Below are 26,787 nucleotides of genomic sequence, written 5' to 3' on the forward strand. Positions count from 1 at the left end.
TGAAGACCTTATTTAATCAAAAATACCTATATTGTGATATATGTGACCCTGGACCACAAAACCAGTGTTAAGTGTCAATTTTTCGAAATTGAGATTTATAAATCATCTAAAAGCTGAATAAATAAGCTTTCCATTGATGTATGGTTTGTTAGGATCGGACAATATTTGGCCGAGATACATCTATTTGAAAATCTGGAATCTGAGGGTGCAAAAAAATCTAAATACTGAGAAAATCACCTTTAAAGTTGTCCAAATGAAGTTCTTAGCAATGCATATTACCAATCAAAAATGAAGTTTTTATACATTTACGGTAAGAAATTTACAAAATATCTTCATGGAACATGATCTTTACTTAATATCCTAATGATTTTTGGCATAAAAGAAAAATTTATAATTTTGACCCATACAATGTATTTTTGGCTATTGCTACAAATATACCCCAGCGACTTAAGACTGGTTTTGTGGTCCAGGGTCACATATATCATTACCGTGAAATAAAATTACTCATATCGTGATATAAGATTTTGGTCATATCACCCACCTCTAGGTAAAATGAAAAGAAAATGCCACTTAAACAAGTCAAGTTTCATTACATACATACATTACATACATACATATACATACATATATACATATATATATACATACATACATATACATACATACATTACATACATACATACATATATATACATATATATATATACATATACATACATATATATACATACATACATACATATATATACATACATACATACATACATACATATATACATACATACATACATACATATACATACATACATACATACATACATACATACATACATACATACATACATACATACATACATACATACATACATACATACATACATACATACATATATACATACATACATATACATACATACATACATACATACATATACATACATACATACATACATACATACATACATACATACATACATACATACATACAAACCCCACGGATTTTAATATCAGAAAGGCAAATTTCGCTGAAGGGTGATGAGTTTGCAGGTGTGAATGCATACAATGCATGTGAATGCATGTAAATGTTTGTTACTTACCCCTCACAGACTTCTTTAATGATGGCTGAGAGAGGCTTTTTCTGTGGAAAACAAAACAAAACATTTTTAAAAAAGTTTTTCTTCTAGTCTTGGAACTCATATATCTTATTTCTTTACCATTAATAAACACTCTTCATACCAAACAGTACTGCTGCATTGACATTAGTTTGTACAACTTTTGTTGTACAATCAAACGTTTGGTTGAGTCAAGTAAATAACAACAAAGAATGAATAAAGAATTTCAGATTAAGAACAAATGATGAATAAAGAACTTCAGTGTGATTTATGCGAGGTTTGTCTCAATAGTTTTAATAGCACATCTTCTTCATCAGTCAGACACTCACTGCAGGGCCTTCTCTCTCAAATTTTAAAGGAATAGTTCAGCCAAAGAGGAAAATCAAGTCATTATTTATTCACCATGTTTTTCCAAACCCACATTACTTATTCTTCTGTGAAGCGCATAGTTATTAAAGGACTGAGGGGTCTCTTTTTGGTGTTGCATTTTCAGATATCAACAGCTGTGCTCATGAAATGTCCTTTTATGTCAAGAAAAGGTTTTAAACAACATGAAGCTTAGTAAATAATGACAATGTACATTTCGGGAGAAAAAGCAAATATGCACTACTGTAAGATACATATACACGCATGTAGATGCATATACAGAAGATAAAATCAGCCATAGGCACTGACCTGGTCAATCTCCATAAGTTTGGGAAAGGCCCCCGGCCACTCGATGGCCACCTTCACAATGTCTGCTGGGGGCGGCATGGCTGCACTGATGGAGGATGTGGCCGCTCACTGTTGCCTGGCTCTCATCCAAGCCTGTAGAGGGAGATAGAGGGAGAAAGCTATGGTTATACTATGCATACTAGTTTATTAAACGCGTCTCTTTTATCAAATAAATGAGTAGTATAAGCAGGGATGTCAAAAATACCAGTACTTTGGTAATAAGTCAATGCTAGACTGTCACAATTCCAGTATTTCAAAATACCGGTATTACAGAGTTGGATTAGATACCAGAGTGCTGCTGTTGATCTATATGCTCTATGGGTATCTATCTTGCTATCCACCTCCTTGTTATCTGTAACAACAACTGAGCAAACATCAAATATTTGGTTCAAAAGCATGTTTGACCTTGAGGTCAGAACAGAGAGCTCTTTCTGTCACTAGATAGTTTGCTGCTAATGTGCAAGAGCTGACACTGAGGAATTCTTCTGGAAAACCTTAAAAATGCATTTCAGGAATGCAAAGCTTTGACTGGTGCAGTGTCACTGTGAGAGATTCACTCTGAACAAGAACATTCCTCCTTTGTGGCATCTGATACTGGGACGTTTTAATTACTGCAGTAAGATCTACATACTTTTAAACACATCTTTATTCATGTCTGAACTTTGCTTTCAAACTAAAACTACTGAGATCAACTGCCATCAGATAGAATATATATAGCACCTATTCAGCTCAATGTGCTTTTAACACTAAAATTATTTGCCAAAATCTACTAGCTACAACTAAAGTTTGCTTTGTCAAGGTTACAAGTTTCTTCAAAATCAAGTGTTGTTCTATATAAATCACAGTGTGTGCCAAGTTGCTGAGTACTGAGCAGTCTTGGGATATGCAAACACAGGTTGTCATATATTAATGTGCTCATGGTTGTATGTCATAATGATGACAAATTGACATGTTGACAACTGACTCATTTTTGCTGTTTAGTGTATATAAATAGTCTTGGTGGATTGCTGACTGCAGCTTTGTATTGTGACACAATTCAGTGCACTGAACTCTTCATTTCAAAAGAGCAAGGGAAATGTTCTTTTCGATTGGTTGAAATTAAATTGACTATTTTCTTTTAGCCCATTTCAAACAGCAATAAAAAAACAGCAGAGCAAATGAACAAATGAAATCATTTGTACTATAAAGATAGGCTGAAGTCAAACTAACAGAAGTTAATTCCAACACAATTTTCTTTTAAGTATCTGGCTTGCAATATTTACTAAATTATAATTATTATTATTAATAATAAGAATAATACTTTTAAAATTGTTATTATTAGAGTTACATTTTAAAGATGAATACCCTTAAGTCTCATAAAATGTACAATACAATAAAACAGAAAATCCTCTCCAAGAAAAGGTTAGGTGAGCCGATAAAGAGAAAGTGACATCCGTTAAATCCCTGTGTAAATTATTTAACACTCGTGTCACTCGGGAAACTGCGGATCATCTTTGGTCCTTGTGGATAAACCCTGTTACATATTTAATCCCCCATTCCATAATGCATGGGGATGATTCTTGGAGAGAAAACAAGAACACACACAGCCTGTGAAACAAGCATTCATTCAACCCATTCAAACAAGCTGCCATGTCACTCTGCCATGACTCATCCCATAATAATCTCCACAGACACTACCCAGGCTCTGTTGCTATGGCATCTGCTCCATCAGAGGTTGCAACTTTCGAGGGTGGTTCTCTTGGAAATGTTTCATTCCTCGTAAGAAGTTTCCCCATTACAGATGGCATGATTTCAAGCTGACAGAAGTCAATAAATCTCAGTACCAGGATTTATGTAAAGCTCTCAGCTGTCGTTCAAATGGACAGAAAAGCTGCACATAGTTGTATTTTTTATCCTTTGCTCTTATATGATTTGAGATACTGTAAACATATATTAAGAGAAAGAGGAGTTCATTTTACATTTAATTTAAAGGCCAACTATTTATTTTTTTATTACACAGGAGCACAAAATACCCTTTTGTTCCCTATTGCTCACTGGCAGCTGAGACTGTATCACCTGATGAACACTAATTTGACCTTCACATTTAATAGTAATAGCAATAATAATAATATTGGTACATGACCTGAAAGTTGTGGAAACCAGATGCTAAACTGTGGTTTTAAACTTCTCTTTATTTTCAGAACATGATAAAACACATGAATAAAAACCTGCTACAAGCTGAATACAAACTTGACCGATTTATTTAATCATAGTAACACAACAGGTTAAGTATAAATATGATGAATATCTAATATAGTGCATATATTTAGCAAAATGCTCCTCTCTTGAGTTATTTTTACCAGCTTGCCATCAAGTTTATGGACCCTGAATGGCTTTCCTGAGGTAAATGTAACATTACATGACATTGCTTACAAGCTGTTTTATTGACATCTTTCCAGAGTTGAAACACTGAATGATCTATTACATGAGAAATGATACATATTGGTAAACAGTTTCTTTAAAACATGTTTATTCATGTTTAATTCTTACTGTAATTAGTAAAGAGGAAGAGATGATCGGTTCACATGCCGCTTGAACTGAGGTGGCTACAGCCTACAGCCACATCAAAGAGTGCCAAAATCACATGTATTGTTTGTATTTCATGATAAATTAACTGCATTTGAAAGCTGGGACTTTGTTTCATATTAAAAGTAACAAAGCACAAAGCTTATTGTGATTATTGAATGGCAGGTTCATGCATCAAAGGTTGATTTTGACATTCAAGAAGCCATATCAGTATTAATAAAAATACTAGCATCCACACAGCTGACATGTTTACCTGTGGTAGTTTATCCATGTTGTATCCACAAAAAGTTAATTAAATTAATTAAATGTCACTATTTCAGTCAATGATTTCGGCCCTACAAAACTATTTAGGCTGATACCAAAACATTTCGGTCTATCACTCATTCGCATGGTGCATAAACATTAGGTCAAACATTTTATTTATTTTTTAAATCAAGGAGAACAAATTTTTCATGCTTTTGGCTTTAATGTGGCTGTGTGTGGAGCATTTACTTAAAGATATGGTCATGAAAGTGCTTTAAGACTGAGGATCTCTCCATTTAATTTTTTTATTTTAATATCCATGCATTCTACTTTTTTTGTCTAGGTTTCACAGGTTTGGCTGCACTACAAGAGAATAAAACTCATGCACAAAGCGATTACAACATTCAAGTGGTTTTATTCTACACTGCATGTTGACATAACACTAGAGCATGAAATGCTGGATATGTGGATACAACCACAAAGCCAGTGGGACACAAGCAACAACCATGTAAGGTGCTTTCACCAAACCAAGTCTATTAAAGTATTTTTTTCCACTAAAGCATTCATGTCTTGTCCATCAAAAAGTTCCACAAAACAAAAGGCAAATTAAAAGTGAAACAAATTTGCATTTTTGATAGACATGGTTTCTTAAACCTACACAATAATGCTGCTGAAAGGAAAAGAGAAGAAAACAAACTGACAGACAAGGTCTGATTTCTTCAGAGGGCTTAATAGTCCAGTCATTTAAACAGACAGGCCTAGAGATGTCTCTGTCTCTCTGATGGGGGCAGGGACACACACAGCATTGCCTGCTTTTCCATTCAATCCCTTCTGTAAAACCCACTGAATTAATCAATCACTCTGGCCTGTGGCCTTGTCCACCACCAGTTTCCTCAAAACATTCAGCCTTCACTGTGAGAAAAAATAAAGCTGAGGAACTATACAACTACAGTCTCATTACCATACTGCACATTATGGCTCGTTTCCACTGAGCGGTACGGTTCGGTACGCAATTATTTCCATTTGCACTGTCAGAAGTTGTAAATGGTACCAAAATAGCAAACCGTTCCACTTTTTTGGTACCCTTCCGTTGGGGTACCTAGCACAGCAAAGGGTACCAAAAGGGTGGAGCTAAACTCACTGCAGAACGTTGATTGGTTGACTAGAATCATCACTTTTGCGTGATACAAGGGGATAAAGCTTCTCTTTCACTCGTTCCGCTCTGCTGTCTGTGAGTGTTGGGCTTATTTACATCAGAGTGCGCAAATACAAAAAAAATATAACAGTGTATTTTAGAATTTTATATTTTCACATTTCTCAATATGCGTTCTTGTCTGATCTTGTGGACTTGTGAAACGTCATTGCCCAAATACCCGGGCAATTTTCTAAATATACTGTTATTGTGTCATGAAATGTAGTTTTAAGAGTTTTTCAGGCGAGAATGTAATTGTTTAAAACTCAAATCTGCAGTTTATTTATAAAGATAGCGCCTATTTGAAAATTTGCTATGCCGATTTCGGAGCTCCATGCGATCACCGGGCGCTCAGTGCTCATGTATCCGCCTCGAGCAGCCTTACGTTCGGCTAGTCCTTCCGACATTTGCCGCTGACTCTGATGTCTCTGTAGTGATTAAACATGAGATACAATTCGTTTTGGGTAAGCTATATTTAACAGGCATTCGTGGTCTCAGGAATCTATTATTTGTTCCTGGTCATATAGTTTTGGCTGAGCACAAAGTTATGTTTAACTTTATATAATTTATTTTGAACTTTACCGTAGAACAGCGCTGACCTGTAGCATACGTTTGACTGAATTGTTTACTTTTGGTTTTATTTCTTCTTATATAAGCCTCTTATACTTCGTACTTATACTTTTATAATGGCTATTATTGTTCATTAAAACAATTTAGACATTTAACAAAAAGAGGCAGAGTTGTGCTTATTGTCACGCTTTATCGTCGATCGCTACTTTCCGGCATACACCACGCCTACCAAGTAAGGGTACTATTGGCAGTGGAAACGCAAGCCTGATCAGGGTTACCTGTACCGAATCGCACTGTACTGAACCGTACCGTTCAGTAGAAACGAGCCATTAGTATAACAGAGTTTCCTAGACAAAACATGGTATTGCCATTGTATATAAGACTTATACCATGGTATTATCAAGTTTTAGGACATGTACTATGGCAATACCATGATTTTGGACACATAGCCTATCATTACAATATCATGTTTTAGGACATTTGCCATTGGACACTGTGTTTTTAGGACATGTACCATGGTATTATCACTTTTTTAAGACATGTTCCATGGTATTATGTTTTTAGGACATGTACCATGGTAATACCATGTTTTAGGATACATACCATTGCAATACGATGTTTTAGGACACGTACCATGGTAATACCATGTTTTGAGGACAAGTACTATGGCAATACCATGTTTTTGGACATGTACCATAGACATACCATGTTTTAGTGCCATGGCATTGTCACATTTTAGGAAAATTGCAATTTATGTACAATTGCAATAGCCTACTATGTTTTGAGGACATATACCATTGGCAGTACCATGTTTATAAACATGAACTATGGTAATTTTAGGGTTTGTACTACTATGCCAATGTCAATGTCATGGTTTCGGTACAGCAGGAGGAAAAAAAACTAAACAATTCTTTTTTCTTTTTTAAAACGATGGCTTACTGAACAAATTGCTGTCTCTTTAAATAAAATTCAATTATAATAAACATTTTCTGAGGGATAAAAATCTACCTCAGCTTTGCTCTAAAGGGAGCCCTTTTACATTATTATAAGGTTACAATTAACAACAGAGCCCAAAGTTAAATTCAATTACTATTTATTTATAGATTCAGTTATAAAAACGGAGTTTACAGTTTAGCACGGAATGTCACGGAATTTGTCAAAGTTTGGATGAATTAATCAAAAGTAGGTCATACACTTAAATCAAATCGCGACATGGACTAGTATCTGTAAATATTAAGCCGCAAAAGTCAATTCAAATATGAATCCCGCATGTTCTGCGAGTCTCTGTGTGAATGAATGAATGAATGAATGAATGAATGAAAGGCAGAGACACACATTTTTATTTTATTTTTTAACTACACACACTGAAGCGCGCGTGACGCGGTGATTTCATCATCTGCAGTCTCAATGAAGACATAAATACATAAACAACATCTACAGAACTGCTCTGAGAGTCACTTCAAGAGTATTCTACCGTTCCATTTGAGTAAAACCAGCGTCATATCATATAGCTACACACATAATTTAAAGGTAAATAAAAGTTTATCTTAAAGACATTGTGCCAAAAATACATTACTATTATTTAGTAGAATGTATGTGATACTATTACTACTGTTGAAAAAAAATATTTATTTTTAAAGAAATAATCACACAATATTTCTTCCATATTTTAATTTGAATAGTAAATCCCCTTTATTTACCCAAAAAATAAAATGTGTTTAAATTTCATTAATTAAAAGACAAATTAAATTTGGGTGAAACTTTACTGCTTACTGTTTTTCATACTTTTATTACTTGCGGAAAAACTTGAAACACAATTTAAATAAGTATAAAGAATGGCATAGATTTTTGTAAATTTTCTTTTTGTTTGACTTTATTATTAAAATAGTGTGTTTTTAATTAGCATGTGGTACCGAAATTGGTACCGAAAACCGTGGATTTTCACTAGTATGACAACACTAGTATGAATGTTTGTACCATTACACCCCTAATATGTACTATGGTACAACCATGTTTTACGGTTTGTACTGCTATGGCTATACCATGTAACTGAATGTATACATTAGGGCTGGGAAGATTCACAGATTCACTCGGTGCATCGGCATAAAAAGTTAATGATACAAGTGTGCATCAGCTACAAGTTGGCATTTATATCGCGATGCATCGTTTCTAACATATTTGCATCGATAAAAAACAATTTATTTATAAATAATTACTAGTGAATGCGCTATACTTTCATTATTTAGAAAGTGACCAATATTTTATATGTAGATTGATTTCTCCTGTGCGTTCTATCATCACCACTGGCGCTGCGTGAATATGACAAATCACAACACTGACCTGATGGAAACCTGAGGAAAAGCGGGGATTAAAGTCCAAAACCTAACAAATCAATCGGGGCTAAAGCGGTTGCATAAACGTCAAATTAATTTCACACAATCTCACTAATTAAATGTGTCTTTTGTAGAATTTTAAACCTACATAAGTGTATTTTTATGATAGCAGTAACTATAAAGGGACTATTGTAATGGGTAAATCAAATGCAAGCTAGTACAGTCCTAATTACTAAGCTCAAATGAGTTGATGCGTGTTTCTTATAGCAGTTAAAATACAGTCATTTTCTTTATTATTTATTTTCATCTTTAATTCAGTGATTTTAATTTAGTTATTTTAATGCTTTAAAGAGCAATTTTAGATTGTAATGCTCTAATGTTCAGCTATCTGTTCTGCAAACTGTTCTGTACAGCTGTCATAAAACCAGAGAGAAAGGCTGCATGGCTAGAAACTGTATAAAACTTTTTAAAAATTATATATACACATACATATATATACATACACATATTATATACACACACATACACACACACACACACATACATTTTATGAAACAGGCCTCGAAGGCATTATATTTTCTGCACTGCATCGTATTGCATCAAATCGCATTGTGTTGAATCGAATCGAAATCGGATCGCACTGCATCGTAATAGGGGTGAATCGTACCGCATCACATCGGTAGCTGCTTCATATGTATCTTTAATGTATCGTATCGTTGGCTATGCATCGAGATGCATATCGTATCAGTCAAGAGATGCACATGCCTAATACTAATGGCAATACCATGTTTTTGGGCACACACATACCATGACAATAACCATGTTTCTGAACATTTACCATGTTATTGTTATGTTTTAGGTTATGTACAATTGCAATACCATGTTTTAAGTACTGGCAAACAATATGATGCATATTGAATATTATATGAATGAATTTTATCAATATTGAATAATTGATGAATATTATAATCATTTAGCATTATAGTACAACAGTATCACAATGCTATGGTATCAACATTAGATACGATCAACGTACCATGAGACAGTCACAGTACTTTTTAATAAGAGACAAATTATAGCAATAACAATAACTGCAATAATTGCAGGTCACTCGGAAACATAACTACAAACCAATCAGCCAACACGTTTCATTAGTATTACTCAGAAATGATGTAAACTGTACTGTAATATGATCCGTAATGTAACATATGACCCACAAGAAAACCTACACAGGTACATGATCAAACTAAAAGCCTGTTCATCCTTGCAGTCAAACAGAGACTACCTTTATTCGATGCTGAACATCATGGACAGTACAGCATGTGGTTGTCAGAGTGACAGTCCCAGTGCGGTTTAAATGTTAAGACTTCACTCCCGCAGAGAGCACAACACCACCAAGCCGAACAGCTGCAGTACGTCAGTTGTGAGAAGAAAGTGAAAGAATGCTCAGAAGTTCACACTCTCACCAGGTTTGGCTTCACTGGATTGCCCACGTCCTGTATAGATTTCAAAAGAGCCCTCCAGCGATTCATCTGACACCTCTACAAAGGGCCCCAGAGCACAGAGGGCCCGCACCGGCAGGGGCTACAAAGGAGCAGCGAGCTTTATCTGTGCTGTGAAACAAAGACACGCGAGACAGCTACTGAGTTATTGCGACTCACTTTCTTTGTCTGTCCGATGCCGGTCGGCTCTCATTTCTACCCTGCAGGTCTGACCTGTGCCTTGTTCCTACAAACCCTTCTAGAGAGACAGAACCACGGGTCCCGTTTTAAGACACGCATACATAGTCAATATCTGGTGGATTTCCATCAGTTGCTATAGTAATGATGTATACGTCAGAATGATGCCAAGAGACATTTTCATATGAAAACTGAGTGTAGCTGTCGGTGTGGAAGGAGAGGCGGTGAAATTGGAGATTGGGACTGTGCTCACGTCTACCATGACATCTCGCCTCGGTGCTGAACTCACGAGAGCATGACGAACAACGCAACAGGCATTCTACACATTCATGCATGTATTGTGCAAAACCGCTGACTCACTCACTATTCATAGTGAATGTCACACCATTCACATGAGGAAAGTGTGAGTGAAAATGAGTGCATTCAGACACGGCTTCAGACAATACTGCTCACATTGCATGTTACACAAGGATCATATCAAAATATTATTTTAGACATTTTAATAATAATAATAATAATAATAATAATAATAATAATAATAATAATAATAAATAAGAATTTAAAATTATTAAAATATTTTAAAATTAGTTTAAATAATGCTTTATTTTAATGATAATAAATATTAATAACTAAGAATAATCAATTAATAATAAAATATTTGTGTTAATTATAGCATTAATGTAATTATAAAAATAACAATATAAAATAAGTTTTTAAATATTTTAGTTACATCAATAATGATAATAAACTACTAACAATAGTAATTATTATTATCATTAGCTTATTATATTGATAATAAATATTAATAACTAAACACAGAATAAATCATTAATAACAAATACTGCTCACTTTGTATGTTACACAAGGATCATATCAAAATATTTTAGACATTAATAATAATAATAATAATAATAATAATAAACAACAATTTAAAATTATAAAAATATTTTTAAAATTAGTTTAAATGCTTTATTTTAATGATAATAAATATTAATAACTAAGAACAATCAATTAATAATAAATTATTAATAATAATAATAATAATAATAATAATAATAATAATAATAATAATAAGTAGTAGTAGTAGTGTTGTTGTTACAAATAAATAAATATTAGAAACATTTCTGAAGGTCTGGGAACTTTGGCCGCTTTGAATGGCTAAGGCCCGCCCAAGACTGACAGGTAAAGCAACCAATTACGTTTCGATTTGTTCCACGTCATGTTAAGGGGTGTGGAAATGTAGCCACAATAACAGACCGACTGTTAAACTCTCGGGCATATTTTAAAGATTCTATGCTGCGAACTTTAAAATTTTCACATGCTTTTGAAAATTCAGCATTTAGTTGATCATGACAAGCGCTCGTCATCAGTTGTAAACACGACGGCTTTCTTCTTTCGTGAGGGAGTTTGGCGTCATGGCATTTTTGTTTCCAGGTGGAACATTAAAAAACGCGACACACACGTCTCCCGGAAGTCCTGTATAATCGAACCAATCCGGTGACGACTTCGAAACTCCTGAAGTGTTTCCAACTAAGTGTGCCATATGCATCAGACGTTTTCCCAACAGTCCGTGGGCGTGACGTCTGAGGCTGAGACTACTGTCTGTCTGTCTAAATGGTTTAGAGAGGGATCTGTAAAAATGTAAGAATAGTACAATGTGAAGTTTTTAGACATATTTTTTACACTACCATTACAAAATGTACTGCAGTACTGCTGTAGAGTGAAGGTATCATGTAGTAATTTTCTGTACTTTGACATATTCCATGGATACCGAATGATTACAATATTCCGATTCCAAAATCAAGTGTACAAAAGATGTCTAAAACAACATGACATTACCTTGTTTTTTAGTGTAATCTCTGTTTGGGAAACAGTGAGAGCTAAACATCAGCAAAGAATGTAAGTTAAAATGTCTGTTGTACAATCAAACAAACTCTCCTCTCCTTACCACTAACAGCAAGCTGTTTAAAAAAAAAGACATTAATTTCCTTTGTTAGTTTTTGTGAACTATAAACATTTCAGTGTAGACAGTCAAGAGATTATGTGCTCATTCTTTCAGGCGCTGCAGCGGACGCCTAGTGTCAAAAACAAGCCCTCTATTTCTTCTCATACAGTAACCAGGATATCCTGTCAAATTACTCACACAGTTAAGCAGCAGTTTCCACATTTCCAGCTCCTCACTTTTGCACCTCACTAGTACCGAACAACGAAACTGCACCTTCTAGTAAAAAATACCCTATTAAAAGAATACTGATTAAAGTTACAATGTTAAAACAAGCAACCACCCACAAAAAAAACTGGATAAAATATGCATCTATTCAGTAAACACCGCCCAGCACAGCACATTGTGGAAATGTCACTCAACAGGTGCACAGTCAAAAACATTGCAGATCAAATCTAAATTCCATATCATTTCAAAGCACATTCAAGTGTCTAGGTCAATACAGATTATCTTGCCTGCTCAACCGAGACACCTCAAAGAAACAAACAGACTGAACGAAAACTTTCAGCAATGTATTTAGGTTTACGAAAAGAAAAATGCAGCCTGGTTCACAGATAGCTCTTTAGTGATATTTTAGAGGTCGCAGAGTTGACCCCAGGGGCCAAAGCCACACCCTGAGCGGCCCGGACTCATCCACAAGCATAAAGAGACTTACCCGGAAACCTCCGCAACTAGCAGCTGCTCAAACAAGCTGATGTTCCTGCTCTTTAAGCCTCAGCAGTGCAGTGTGTTGCTTCTCCACTGAGAATCATCACCAACAAAAGATTTCAAAATCAAGACTATACCCGTATTTATCACACAACTTCTCATGAACCTTGTCTTAATCAGCGAGAAAGACAGAGAGATAAAGAAAGAGAGGTGAAAGAGGTGGAGGAAGTAGGCGTTCATCACGAGAAGAGGAAACTGCTGGGCCACAGTTAAACGAAAAGGCGGCAAATTTCAAAGACGCAACACAACAGAAGACATGGAGGAGGAAACAGACCCATAGGCTCCTTGCTCGGCTTATCTGAGCGTGTTGAACAATAACAGGAAATATGGAGACGCACTGATCGCTTGAGATAATGCGATGATTTGGTGCATGTATTTAGAAGACAAATTGTAAAAATAAGTCTGTGTGGTGATTAGGTCACAGGAAGTAGTTTTCAAGACATACGCATGTCTGTACAAGAAAAATAAATTTGTAAAGTTGTTACGTAAAGTTAATGAAACCTATTTTATGATTATTACCTTTTTTTTACAGTAACTAACAAATTTCCAATATTAATTTTCAACTCAGTACACCAAACCATAATTTATAAATACTGTATCTACTAATGCTAACAAAAAAATTTTTCCATTACAGTAGTAAACAAAGATCTGGTCCTAAAAAAAAAGAAAATAGTTCTAAAAACAGGTTTTATTTTTAGATGCAAAAAAAAAAAAAAAAAAAAATTAAAATATAAAATAGAAATTAAATGCGACTGTGAAATCATGAGATTCATCTTAAAACTAATCCTAAAGAAAGGTTTCAGTAACTTTAAGATGTCACCAAACAAATTAAAACATTTGTAATGTTTTTTTTCATTTTTTTAATTAAATAAAATAAAAATTAAATTAAATTAAAACAATAAAATAAAATAAAATAAAATAAACTGTACAGATCATCCAGAGGGTCCTGCAAGTCTGTCTTACAGATAAGGTGATCTTTATTCATACTAGGGCTGCACGATATTGGAAAAAACTCACATTGCGATATTTTGTATTTCTGCGATATATATTGCGATATGAAAAAAAAAAAAAAAAAAACTCCAGATGACTTGAAAAGCTCTATTTGGAAAAAAAATATTGTAGATGAGTAAATCAGCATAGAAAAATGAACAAATTACAAACATAGATAAATATAATAGAACAAAGATATAAAATAAATAATCAGTGCTTTATATTTTTTCCAGTAAGTCTAACAGTATTCAGGTATACTGGTTGAATAATCAAATGTAAAATAACACTGTATAAATTAAATCTAATAAATCTGTTAAAGCTACAAAAGTGATTTTTCTCTGTGTTTTGCTGTTTGATTAACATTCATGACACTGAAAGCCTTAGGAACATTAAACTGCTGTGAGCCTATACTATCCATTTTCTTTATCAATTTTTTACCTTCACCTAAGCCATAAGCAACTGTGTTTACAAGGATACTTGCAGAGACATGCATTTTGACAGTTTCGCGTATGTGTCATTTCAGGCACAAATAGACACGGAACTGAATGGAATTCAGTGTTCACATATATCTGAGTGGCTCTCACCGTGTCTACAAAGGGCGCTGACAAAATACAATAGAACCCATTATAATCAGTGATGCCGTCTACACTGGATGCGGCGCGACACGGCAAATCCTTGCGAGGAAATCCTCATTCTTTTATGACGACTGACACAAAGTTCAAAGGATTTGCAACGGTCGCCGCGTCCAGTGAAGACAGTGCGTCGCGGGTGGCGTGATGCGATAGCTGTCGCGAAAACGATCAGTATAAATATAACGGTCAGTAGTATACTAAAAATCGCACATCCTGCGATGTGACTATCGCGGATGTGCATATCGCGATATCGATGCTGAAACGATATATCGTGCAGCCCTAATTCATACCCATATAAAACAAAAATGGGCTCCATTTCACACTCAGCTGGGCCTTTCATGAACACTCCTCTGTCTTGATTAGTACAAATAAACATGAATGCACTCCACTTCAGGGTAAAAAAAAATTTATCTATTAAATAATTCCTTTGATTTCTCAGAAGTCACACTTCCGCTGCAAAACATGTGCGGCCCACATAAACAAAGTTGACACTAGACTGACACTGACTCACAGTGCCATGGTAACAAAATTAAAAAACAACCCATGAAGCGGAAAAATAACATGCTCAGTTTATGACTAGCTGGGCAGAATGACATTCCCGGAAACTGATGCCGGGTGCAACACACAAATAGCACTAATGATCAGTGTGCTAATTGTCACAAGGGCACATTTTAAAGGATGAAAAAAGGAAACGAGCACAAGAGCTGCTGATTACAGCATGGGTCGGCCACTCTCATTTCCCATATCTGCTCAACCTCTCACAGTTTTGAAGAGCAGGCTTGGACGTTTATGATGCAACAGCAGCAGCTGGGTGGCAAACTCAAGAGCTGCTAACATCTCGTTACCCATTAAAGGTTCAGGGGGATGATGGCTAAATTGGCTCATGTCAGTGAATGAGAAGGAGCATATGTTGGTTCCACCCATTGTGGGCTCCTAGGGGCCGGCCGGCCCTGCTCTCACAGCTGTTGAGGTGGCTCTGGGTTCCCTCGAGCTATGAATAGAGATCAGTGGAGAGCTGGTCAATGAAAAATGTTGGGTCTGGCCTAGATTCATGCGTGGTCGGGTACAACAAACCAGCGCTGTTTAGACTGACTGGTAAAATTGGTCAAGGTCTTTGAGACCAGCTTGAGAGAAAAAGAGACAAATGAGGAGAAAAAAAAAAAAAAACATTTTTCCAGAAAATGAGCACATCTAAAATTAAACAGTGACCTTCTTTTGGGGCCTTTAGTGTCATAAATGAATGGCAGCACCACTTTCAACAATACAAAGTGCAACATGTTCAGATGTTCTCTATTCAAAGAATAGTTCACGTTAAACAAAAAATATAATTCATTTACTTAGCCTCGTACTGTTTTAAACCCGTATGACATACTTTCATCTGTGGAACATAAAAGGAGAGGTTTTGCAGAATTCTTATGCTGCACTTTTTCAACATGCAAATAACAACCCACTGCTGTCAAAAATGAAATAAAAACACCATAAAAAAAAAGACTGGACTAGTGTTGTCAAAAGTACCGACCACTATACCAGTCAGTACTGAAATTTTAAAAATGTCCATTTCCCACTAACATTTGAACGCTGTTGAATGGCCAATCAGCGCTGTTCAAGAACATCTGAGAGCTTTCTGACCCTGCATAGACAACAAAGCAACTGAAATGTTCAAGGCCCAAAAACGTAGAGAGGACATTGTTAAAATAGTCCATGTGACATCAGTGGTCGAACCGTAATTTTATGAAGCTTTTGGAATTTCTGTTACAAAGATGAACAAAGGTCTTACATGTTTGGAACGACATGAGTGTGAGTAATTAATGACAGAATTTTCATTTTTGGGTGAACCCTTGAAAATAGCCTAGATGGCTTAAAGAACACAGATAAACTATACAGTATACTAGCGTTTCCCAATTCCAGTCCTCGTGCCCCCCCCGCCCCGCTCTGCATATTTCTTATGCATCTCTTATCATGTATGAAATTTGTGACCCTGGACCACAAAACCAGTCATAAGTGTCAATTTTTCAAAATTGAGATTTATACATCCTCTGAAAGCTGAATAAATGCGCTTTCATTGATGTATGGTTTGGTTAGGATAGGACAATATTTGGCTGAGATACAACCATTTGAAAATCTGGAATCTGAGGGTGCAAAAAAATCTAAATATTGAGAAAATCGCCTTTAAAGTTGTTCAAATGAAGTTCTTAGCAATGCATATAACTAATCAAAAAACAAGTTTTGATATATTTACAGTAGGAAATTTACAAAATATCTTCGTGGAACATGATCTTTACTTAATGTCCTAATGATTTTTGGCATAAAAGAAAAATCAATAATTTTGACCCATAAAATGTATTTTTGGCTATTCATACCTTTCTCCATATTAGGGATTTCCTGGAACGTGACATCATCAGTTCTATTACTTCTGTGATGCATATTTGGAGTTTCTGCACGAGGGTGCCCTCTAGCAATGAGAACAGACATTACATGTGTTTACAGAGCTCGATAATGTCCACTCCAATGATACTGTTTTATTAAATGTGGTATTTTCACGTGCTTTCAGATGGAGCAGCATTTACTACACAGAGCCGTAGTTCACTGAGAAGCTACACAAACAGCTTTCATTATCTTGAACGATTTCTTCGATTTCATAAATCACACGATTATATCGTCTGCTTTTTTTTTTTTTTTTGCTTAGCTTGTCAACTTGAACTACGGCTGTGTGTAGTAAATGCTAGGGATGCATCGATCCGATACTCAGTATCGGTATCGGCTCTGATACTGGCATTTTCTGCCGGATCAGGTATCAGTCAGACGAGACCGATCCAAATCCGATATTGTGCGTATACTATTCTGTGTTATTGTTGAGCCCCACGAAAGGCACAAAAACATTATAAAGCGCCATAAAGTTTTCGTGCACTATATTTCAAGTGTTCTGAAGCTGTTCCATAGTTCAATGTGAGGTACAGATGAATATATAAGTCATTAAATTCAAGTTCACATAAACTCTTCTTTCTGCTGCGGCTGTCTGATATCCTCCATTCAGCACTCAAACTGTGCGTTGCATTCGGTTACTACAGTCAAAAAGATGAAACTCTCTTCAAGAGTGCACAGTAACTGAGGTTTAAAACTGTTAAAAGAAAAGGCCCGATAAACTATCGCACAGATTTAATACACTATGCATCAATATCTCTTCCCTTTGTATTTTGAACTTTTCTATGCGGACTCGGAGGGCTGCACAGCCTGCATGCGGTGACTCCGTATTGCTTTAAGCACATCATTCTGCAAAAGGGATGCGCATAATGCACTTTGTGCCGCTCTGTATTGGAGCCTTTCTTATTTATAAGATTGCATGATATATATCGAGCAAGCTGTCAGATGTTCATAAGTTAGTTTTATGTGCATGCTGTGATTGTAGTCGTGCTCACGTAAACATCTCTAAAACTGTCATGTAATTTAAACACATATGTGTGTTGCAGATGTGATTGATTGATGCTTCAGTGAGTGTTTCTATCTATCTATCTATCTATCTATCTATTGATGCTATCCATCTATCTATCTATCCATCTATCCATCTATCTATATACACACACACACACTCAGTTTCTTGTTCCGTCCTATCTATCATATGTTGCTGCCTTCATTACTGTGCTATACATTTAAAAGAAATGTATTTTATAGTATATATTTATATATACAGTAAATGTATTTACTTGTTTTTCATGAATGTATTTTACAACAATACAAAGAGCAATGTGTAACATTTTACCAGATTTAGTCCTACACTTATTCACTTTTATTTGTAAATAAAAATGTTTCACTAGATTTTATAATTGTGCACCCGTGATTTTTCTAGAGTATCTTTTGCAGCTGAATTATCCACTAACCTAGTTTATAACCTAGTCTTTATGTAGTAGATTGTGTTTAACACACAAAAGAGTGACGATCAGGTCAACACAAAGTAGTAAAGAAATTCTACATTGATAAAAAAAACAAAAATGTAAAAACTGCGCTGGTACCGGTAGATACTCAGAATTTTCGGTATCGGATCAGTTCTGAAAAAATGGTATCGTTGCATCCCTAGTAAATGCTGTTCCACCTGAAAGCACGTAATGGAGATTTACTACTAATCACAGAACTGGCTTTACTGACAAGATGCACATGACAAATCGCATTGGATTAATCGTGTAGATGTGCCAAGCCATCAGAACCAAACCGAACCAAACAAACACTGTTAAAAAAAACATGGTATTTATTGAACTGTGGACTGTACTGTTGCATCCCTAATACAGAGAGCATCCAATGAAAAAGTGTACTGAAATTGAGGAGAACCAAATAGTGGAAACTCCAAAGACTAGCCATCAGGTAAAATTACTGTCTAGATTTCTCTGCTCAGAGTTTAGAAAACCAGTACCATCCAAATAGGGCTCATATTTCACTGTGCACACAAGCTTCTCATCTCACCTCAAATCAAAAGTCTCCTGACTAGAGAAACAAACACAGCTGACCTAGAAGCGATGTTCCCGCCTTGATGGTCGAGGAGCCAGCTGTCTCCTTGGAGATGCATGTGTGATGTGCCGTGTTCCAATTAGCCCTTTCTTGTTTTTAGTACCTAAACCCCTCCCCAGGAGCAAAGAGACCCCCTACACGCTGTACTGCCTCTGACAAACCTGATTAAGTCACCCAATCCAGCCCTGGGAGTTAGTTTACCAAAAGCAGACACGGGCTGGTGGTACTTGTAAGCAGAGCTGCCAAGCACCTTTGCGCATGGAAACCTTGGTCTGGATTAATCTAATTCACTGCTTCCAAACAGCTTTTAAATCATTTTGTTTTGTAAAAAATGTATTTGAAATAATTTTTGCACACAATCACATATCAAAACTGTTACAGTTACTGTTACTATAGTCACAGCTGTAGTTATCTAATGCATGTATTTCTGAGTCTTTTCAATTAACTCAATGAACCATTCAAATCTGTTTTGATATAAGCCCGATTCACATTAAAAAAAAAAAAAAAAAAAAAAAAAAAAAATCGCTTAAAATGATTACTTTTTGTAACCATCTTTAATATACAGTACGTGAAAATGGAGCTATTATTAAAAATAGATGTACACTGCTGCAAGATTATATAAGATCTATGTGTTTTTCCCTTATTAAAACCAGGAAAATCAATCTGTAGTTTTTCTTTTAAAAATAACTTCTTTGTATTTCCATTCCAGGGTTATATTAACACAGTGATATCAAATAGCTCACCAAAACGGTATTCTGTAAATAGGATGAAATGCTATTTCTCAGCTGTAATATTCCAAGAAAGATTAATTATAACTAACCTGATCACTGAGATAATGACTAATGTCTCAATTTAATGCAGCGCAAGCCGAGAGTCTGGTCACAGTGACATGTATTTGGCAGGTGAAGTGGTTTGTTTTCAGGTCTAAGAGTGTCTTCTATCTAAAAGTGTCTTTACTGTTACAAAAGCGTTTGCGGATGCAAGACAAGAGATGGAGGTGGGGAGAGCACGATTCAGTCACTGGCTGTGTGACCTTCTGCTCACAGGCTCCCCAACCCAGTAGGAAACGCTCTAACCAGGCCAGACCCATGACAGCCTTCAGACATGAGACGCCGTTACCACATTCCCTCACTGAGAGAAGGGAAAACACCCAGAAATCTACCTGCAAACTCAAACAACTTTCTTACAATCCACTTGCACTGCATGTATGAATATGACTAACAAATAGGGCAACCAATTATGTATTCTGTAGAAACTGATCATAAAGTAGAATTCCAATAATCAACTGATAGATTTTAAAATAGACAATACCATTCAAAAAAATTGGGGCCGGTAAGATTTTAAAATCTTTTTGAAATAAATATCTTGTGCTCACCAACAGCTGTTTCTTAATAATATTTTATTAAATGTAATTTATTCCCATGATGGAAAACATTACTCCAGATGATCCTTCAGAAATCATTCTAATATGCAGATTTTTTGCTCAAGAAACATTTCTTATTATTATCAATATCAAAAACAGCTGTGCTGCTGCTTCATATTTTTGTGGAAACTGTGCATTTTCTTTTTTCAGGATACTTTAATTGAAATAATAGAAAGCATTTATTTGAAATAGAAACATTTTTAAATGTCCATTATACGTGTCTATAGCGTCTTTAATTTAATGGAATAAATTGCTGAATAAAATTATTCATTTCTTACTGATCCCAGACTTTTGAACCATACTGAATGAAAATAGCAAATTCAAACTGAACCGAAAAGTAAAAATTGTGTCGGCGCAAATAGCCTTGTCAATGCCGCTGCGCATCAGCACAAGAAAAAAAGTCCACGAGTAACTAGACAATCTATAATTATTATTTAAATAAACCGTAGAAAGTTGTGAATTATAGTTTCCTCAAGAATAGCTTTAGAGCATTAAGATGAACCACTTCTGGTAAGTCGCTTTGCGCACACATGCCAATGCACACAAACACTAAAAATCACCATGTTGACCAGCTCCCACCCCCCACACCACATCCCACAAAGCGAACTGGAACATTTAAGTACTCTTAAATCAACCCTCACCTCATTACACTGGTTTCTCTGGCTAAATTAAAACTAATTAGTAATGATGGGATGGGATGAAAGAAATTCAAGCAATTTCCTCAAACATCGCCACAAGTTCCTGGCCAGTGCAGCTCTTGGATCTGTTAGACAAGCATAGCAGAGAGATTAGGAGAGAGGATGTAGAGGCATCCAGCAGTCAGAGATGACCGAGAAGCAGCTCGCAACATCAGCTACTAATTCAGCATCCAACACCACTGGATCTCATAGCAATGACTGTAAATTTCACTGCAAGTGAAGCAAAGTGCGCAAACACCAGAGCCAGATACCGCTGCCCCTAGTGCCAACAAACAAAATTAAATTGGTTTGCACAGGGAAAACGGGAGCAAAATGACAGCAATATCGTGCAATAATAATAATAATAATTATTATTATTATTATTATTATTATATCCTGTCACTTTTGAATAATTATTATGCACTTTTAACATTTGTACTTAATTAAATGACAATTTTATATATATATTTATTAGTGCTGTCAATCGATTAAAAAATTTAATCGCGTTAATCACAGTCATGGACTGTGATTAATCGCAAATTTAAAATACTAGGATTTACCTGTAAATGTGTTGAAAAAGAAATGCATGGCAAACTAGTTTAAGGAAACAGAACCCTTCACACTTCCACCAGGTATGAGACATAATCCTTATTATTCTTTTATCATTATTCTTTTGTTTTTATTCAGCCATTATACTGGCAATAAAACATTTACCAAGCCACATCGCTTCAATCCCAGTATACATTTACTATTATCAAAAGCATTTCTAAATAAATACAACAAAACATTTCTTGCGACCTTACGTGAAGTATTATGACAAAATGCATTATGAAGAAGAATTGGACCTGTTCTGCAAGTGCATTAGAGCTAACATTAGCATCATGCTTCATAAGACAATTTATGAGATTAATAGTGCACTTTTACTCAGAACTCACTTCAAACCACCATCGAGTGTTTGTAATAACTTTCTTTTTACGATCACATGTGGAATTTGGCCGTTTACTGTTGTTAAGATATGCTAGTATTTATAGACTTTTATATCGCTGCACAAATTAGCATTTCAGATGTACACATTCTCCTCAAGAAAATCACATACAGACCATATCCTATCGTAATCGTGTGTTTATTATCTTATATAATCTACAGTGGCTGTTGTCATGATTATTTCTGCTGTGTAAAAGCCTTAACGTGCTCTGGCAGAAACTCACGTTGTTTGTGATGTTACCGCCTCTCAGTTCTTAAGTTGCCAGGTATACATTCCAAGTATAATACACATTAGTAAAAGAATCTATTTTAATTTTTATTTGTCTATATACACTTTGGGCGGCTGCGGTACATTATAAAAGTAGCCCAAAAAACCGCAAACCACGGCTTTGTAATTTTTTCCCGCGACTGTATTTTCAAAATAGCCCACTTGTGCCGCTGCCCTGGCAACACTGGTTCGCTGTACCCTCATCACACAATGATAGATAACCTTCCGCGCTGCCATGATGGGAAGAAGCTGGGGTCAAACCTTATCAAACGATTAATTTGCATTAAAAAAAAATATTAACGCGTTAAATGTTTTTGATTAATCGCATGCGTTAACGTTGACACCCCTAATATTTATATACACATACATACACACTCACCTAGAATACACAATGAGTATTTACAGTATTATATACACACACATTATTGCTATTGATAATAATATTAATATACATTTTTTTTATTATTTTGCACTTTAACATTTATACTTAATTATACTAAATTCATAGAATAAATCATTAGTATTTAATCACTATATACACATATTATTTTAAATTAATAACTATTAAGTATTATCAATAATAATAATAATATAGTTATTGCTATGATTATTAATAATAATAATAATATCCTGTCACTTGAATAATTATGCACTTTAACTTAATTATAAGACCATTTATATACAGAATACAAGTAATATTAGCATTTAATTTATTATATACACATATTATTTGTTAATAATAATAATTTGAGTAATTTTGCACCATTTAAATATTTATACTTAATTATACTAAAACAAAATAATAATAATAATAATAATTATTATTATTATTATTATTATTATTATATATATTCATATTAGTATTTATTCATTATACACACACACGTGGTTGTTAATAATAATAATATTATAATTTTTAGTAATTATTATGCACCATTTTAATATTTCTACTCAATTATACTAAATTTATATATAGAATTAATTAGCATTTATTTATTATACACAGATGCCTATACTGATGTCTAAATATTAAAAAAAAAAAAATTAATCAATTTATCCATATTTTGGGGCACTTTCTTCTAAAGAAGCATTTAAAATTCAGGTCTTCTATAAATGTTAGAACCACTAAATTTTACTCTCATGATCCCATCATATACTCACGGTCAATCTCTTACAATTTGCAATAGTAATTTTTAGATAACAATACTATAACTATAATCAAATTCTTTCAAATATAAACCATTTTTAATCTATGTATGAAACTCTGAACATGTAACCAAAAAGCAATGCAAGCCATCTTAGCTTTTATAATCTTTGATCCATTAGTACAAGGAAACTAAACAAAACTTTCAACCGATCACTTAATGGGGAAGAGCTAATGGAGTACAATCAATGAACACGTCTCATGAATGAGTTCTGTTCTCAGAAAGAGGTACAGCCCCTGAGCGAATCCATGCTGAAAATGTGCTGCTGACCTCTGGCTGTTGTAGGCATCACACAATGGTAGCTTCTGACCGTTTGACACCAGCCCTGACGGACAGACCCTGTTTGGGAAACCATGGGAACCGTGTTGATTTGTATAGTCTCTCAGATGAAGATGGCCTCAGGCCGAGGAGATGGAAGAGGTGTGGGTCTCTCCAGGGATAAGCACAAAACCTTTATTTAGCAGGCGGTGGCACAAGCAAACTGTTACAACCGCTGATGAATGTTAAACGCAGGCGATGTGATGCGCTGCCCTCAGGAGCACTTACCATAGAGTGGGATGGAGTGGGCAGCATTGTTCATAAACTGTTCTTTCAGAAATAGTGAGCGCTATATAAAGTACCGAATTACACAAACACGTGGGTTATGAAACATGCTCTTCAATGAAAAACAAGCATTAGATAATCAAAGGGAAGAAGAGCTTGTTCAACAATGCATCTCTTTCACTAACAATAAACTAAACAGCAGCATGTACCATATTACAACAACCATTATATTATATTATATTATATTACATATTTCAAAAGTTTAGGGTGGTAATATTTTAAAATATATTATTTTAAAGTTCAAAGGTTTTATTCTGTATTCAGCAAGGATGCATTAAATATTGTTATAATGAGATTTATAATTTTACAAAATATTTTTATTTCAAATAAATGCTGTTCTTTCCATTCAAAAAATCCTGAAAAGAATTATTACTGTTTTCACAAAAACATATTAAGCAGCTCAACCGTTTTCAGCCTTGGTCATAATTATAAATATTTCTTGAACTCAATCAGCATATTAGAATGAATTCTCAAGGATCATGTAACACTGAAAATTCAGCTTTGCCATCACACGAATAAATTACATATGAAAATATGAAGGTTATTTTAAGTTTTCATGATATTTCGCAATATTACTGTTTTTTACTCTAGTTTTAATCAAATAAATGTAGCATAAAATATGCTTTAAAAACATTTTTAAAAAAAATTATTGACACCAAACTTTTAAACAATAGTGTATATTTAATTATACTACATTAGAAAATCATATTACATTTATAATTATATTATACTAATATAAAATTACCATTAAAAGTGTCATAAACAATGAAATATTCAACATTTTAAGTGTTTTCTTACTGGGTCTATTCAAAAGAGCTCACCCACAAATGTCTATGAGGATGCAAGTGAGGGATCATTAATGTCTACAGCACAAACAGTGTGGGATAATTACACAACAAAGTTTATTCCTCAGGGTTCAGAGTTTTTCAAATAGCGACAGAATTAGTAACGGTAATAGTTATGCTTTCTGTAGAAAATGTAACTAATATATTAATAATTTAGCAAGAAGATTCAACAGTCATTAGGAATCACAGGAGAGGCATATTTTTTTAATCATATGCAATGCATTTGGACAGTTCCCAGAACAGGCATCCAAAACACAATATCTGAGATTAAACAATAGTGGAAGTAAAACAAAAGACTTCTTTCCAAGTCCGTTTTTTGTTAACTTACAAAAGAAAAAGGAAGTGGAAGAACTTGTTTCCCCTGGCATATAAATAATTGGGGGGATGGATCCACCATATGTCAAGGTTCTATTCATGTCTGTCGAGGTGGGTCATGACAACCCTCTCTATTCTTGTCTGCTTGAAATCATAAATTCCCTTTTCCGAATTCCCACTTATACAATTGTCAGAAACACGACCTGAAAATGATGCATCAGGCCAGCAGTAGATAAACACAGCCGTTCTGCTCTCTTGGAATGAATGAAACATTACAAATAGTTTGATCATCTTGAGTTCATACGAGCACAATGAGAGTGAAGGTTGAGGACAAACCCAATCCATAGACTGGAGACAAGATAATAACAGGACAGGTTTCAGCATGAACTTCATTCATTCACACTGGAACTACAACTATACAGCAAACTAGTGTGGAACTGGGTCTAGGAAAAGGTCTGAGCAAACACAGTGCTAGAGCGATGCACCTTTCCTCACCCACACCACCAGAAACCAGACTAATCCAGTCTTCTACAAACCGAAACGGAGTTCCAATGACTTGTCCTCATGTTTCCAGTAAATGTGCGTTGAAGACTGACAAAAAAAGTTATTTTTGTATTCTTTGCGCACAAAAAGTATTCTCGTAGCTTCATAACATTATGGTTGAACCACTGATGTCACATGGACTATTTTAATGATGACGTCACAACCTTTCTGGGCCTTATAACATTTCAGTTGCATTGCTGTCTATGCAGGGTCAGAAAGCTCTTGGATTTCATCAAAAATGTCTTAATTTGTGTTCCAAAATGTTTGTTCATTTTTTTGTTCAAAATGTTTGTCTTATGGGTTTGGAACGACATGAGGGTGAGTAATTAATGACAATTTTCAATGAACTATCCCTTTAACTCAGTCTGGATCATCTACAGCTGTCTTTGCATATTAAGCTGGCACACAAGAAAGTTTGTACAGATTCAAAAAGAAAAAAAAAAAAAACATGTCGTCAACATCATTACTCCCATTTTATCACTAGTCGGAGGTTTCACTGAGCTCAGATGTGTCAGAGGAGGGATGCAGTGATACACACCTGAGAAGCATCTCTAAACGACTCCAGATTGCTCTGCTCAGAAGATGATGAGAATTCTGCTTCAAGCAGCCAGTGTAACGTACAGCCAGACGAGAGGTGATTTCAGGACACGGATAACAGCAGGAGTCACAGACAACATGAAAATAAAC

The 26,787-nt window shown here is 35.0% G+C and overlaps 1 protein-coding gene across 5 annotated transcripts in view; it reads right to left on the bottom strand.

Annotated features, from left to right (window-relative positions):
- The window catches only part of elmo1 (engulfment and cell motility 1 (ced-12 homolog, C. elegans)), a 93,890-nt gene that overhangs the window by 53,525 nt on the left and 13,578 nt on the right, over positions 1-26,787 (bottom strand). For 2 of the 5 annotated variants that reach the window (XM_058753014.1, XM_058753011.1), the window contains exons 1-3: positions 13,066-13,282; positions 1,788-1,919; positions 1,098-1,138 (exon numbers count right to left, since the gene is read on the bottom strand). In XM_058753014.1, coding sequence (XP_058608997.1) covers positions 1,098-1,138; positions 1,788-1,865 — 119 coding nt within the window. In that variant the 5' untranslated portion in view covers positions 1,866-1,919; positions 13,066-13,282. Of the gene's footprint in view, positions 1-1,097; positions 1,139-1,787; positions 1,920-13,065; positions 13,283-26,787 lie in introns of those variants that run through there. The other 3 variants (XM_058753016.1, XM_058753015.1, XM_058753012.1) reach the window with 2 other exon arrangements.

This window comes from Onychostoma macrolepis, chromosome 19 (genome assembly GCF_012432095.1).
Source record: "Onychostoma macrolepis isolate SWU-2019 chromosome 19, ASM1243209v1, whole genome shotgun sequence".
In the NCBI taxonomy this organism is placed as follows: Eukaryota; Metazoa; Chordata; class Actinopteri; order Cypriniformes; family Cyprinidae; genus Onychostoma; species Onychostoma macrolepis.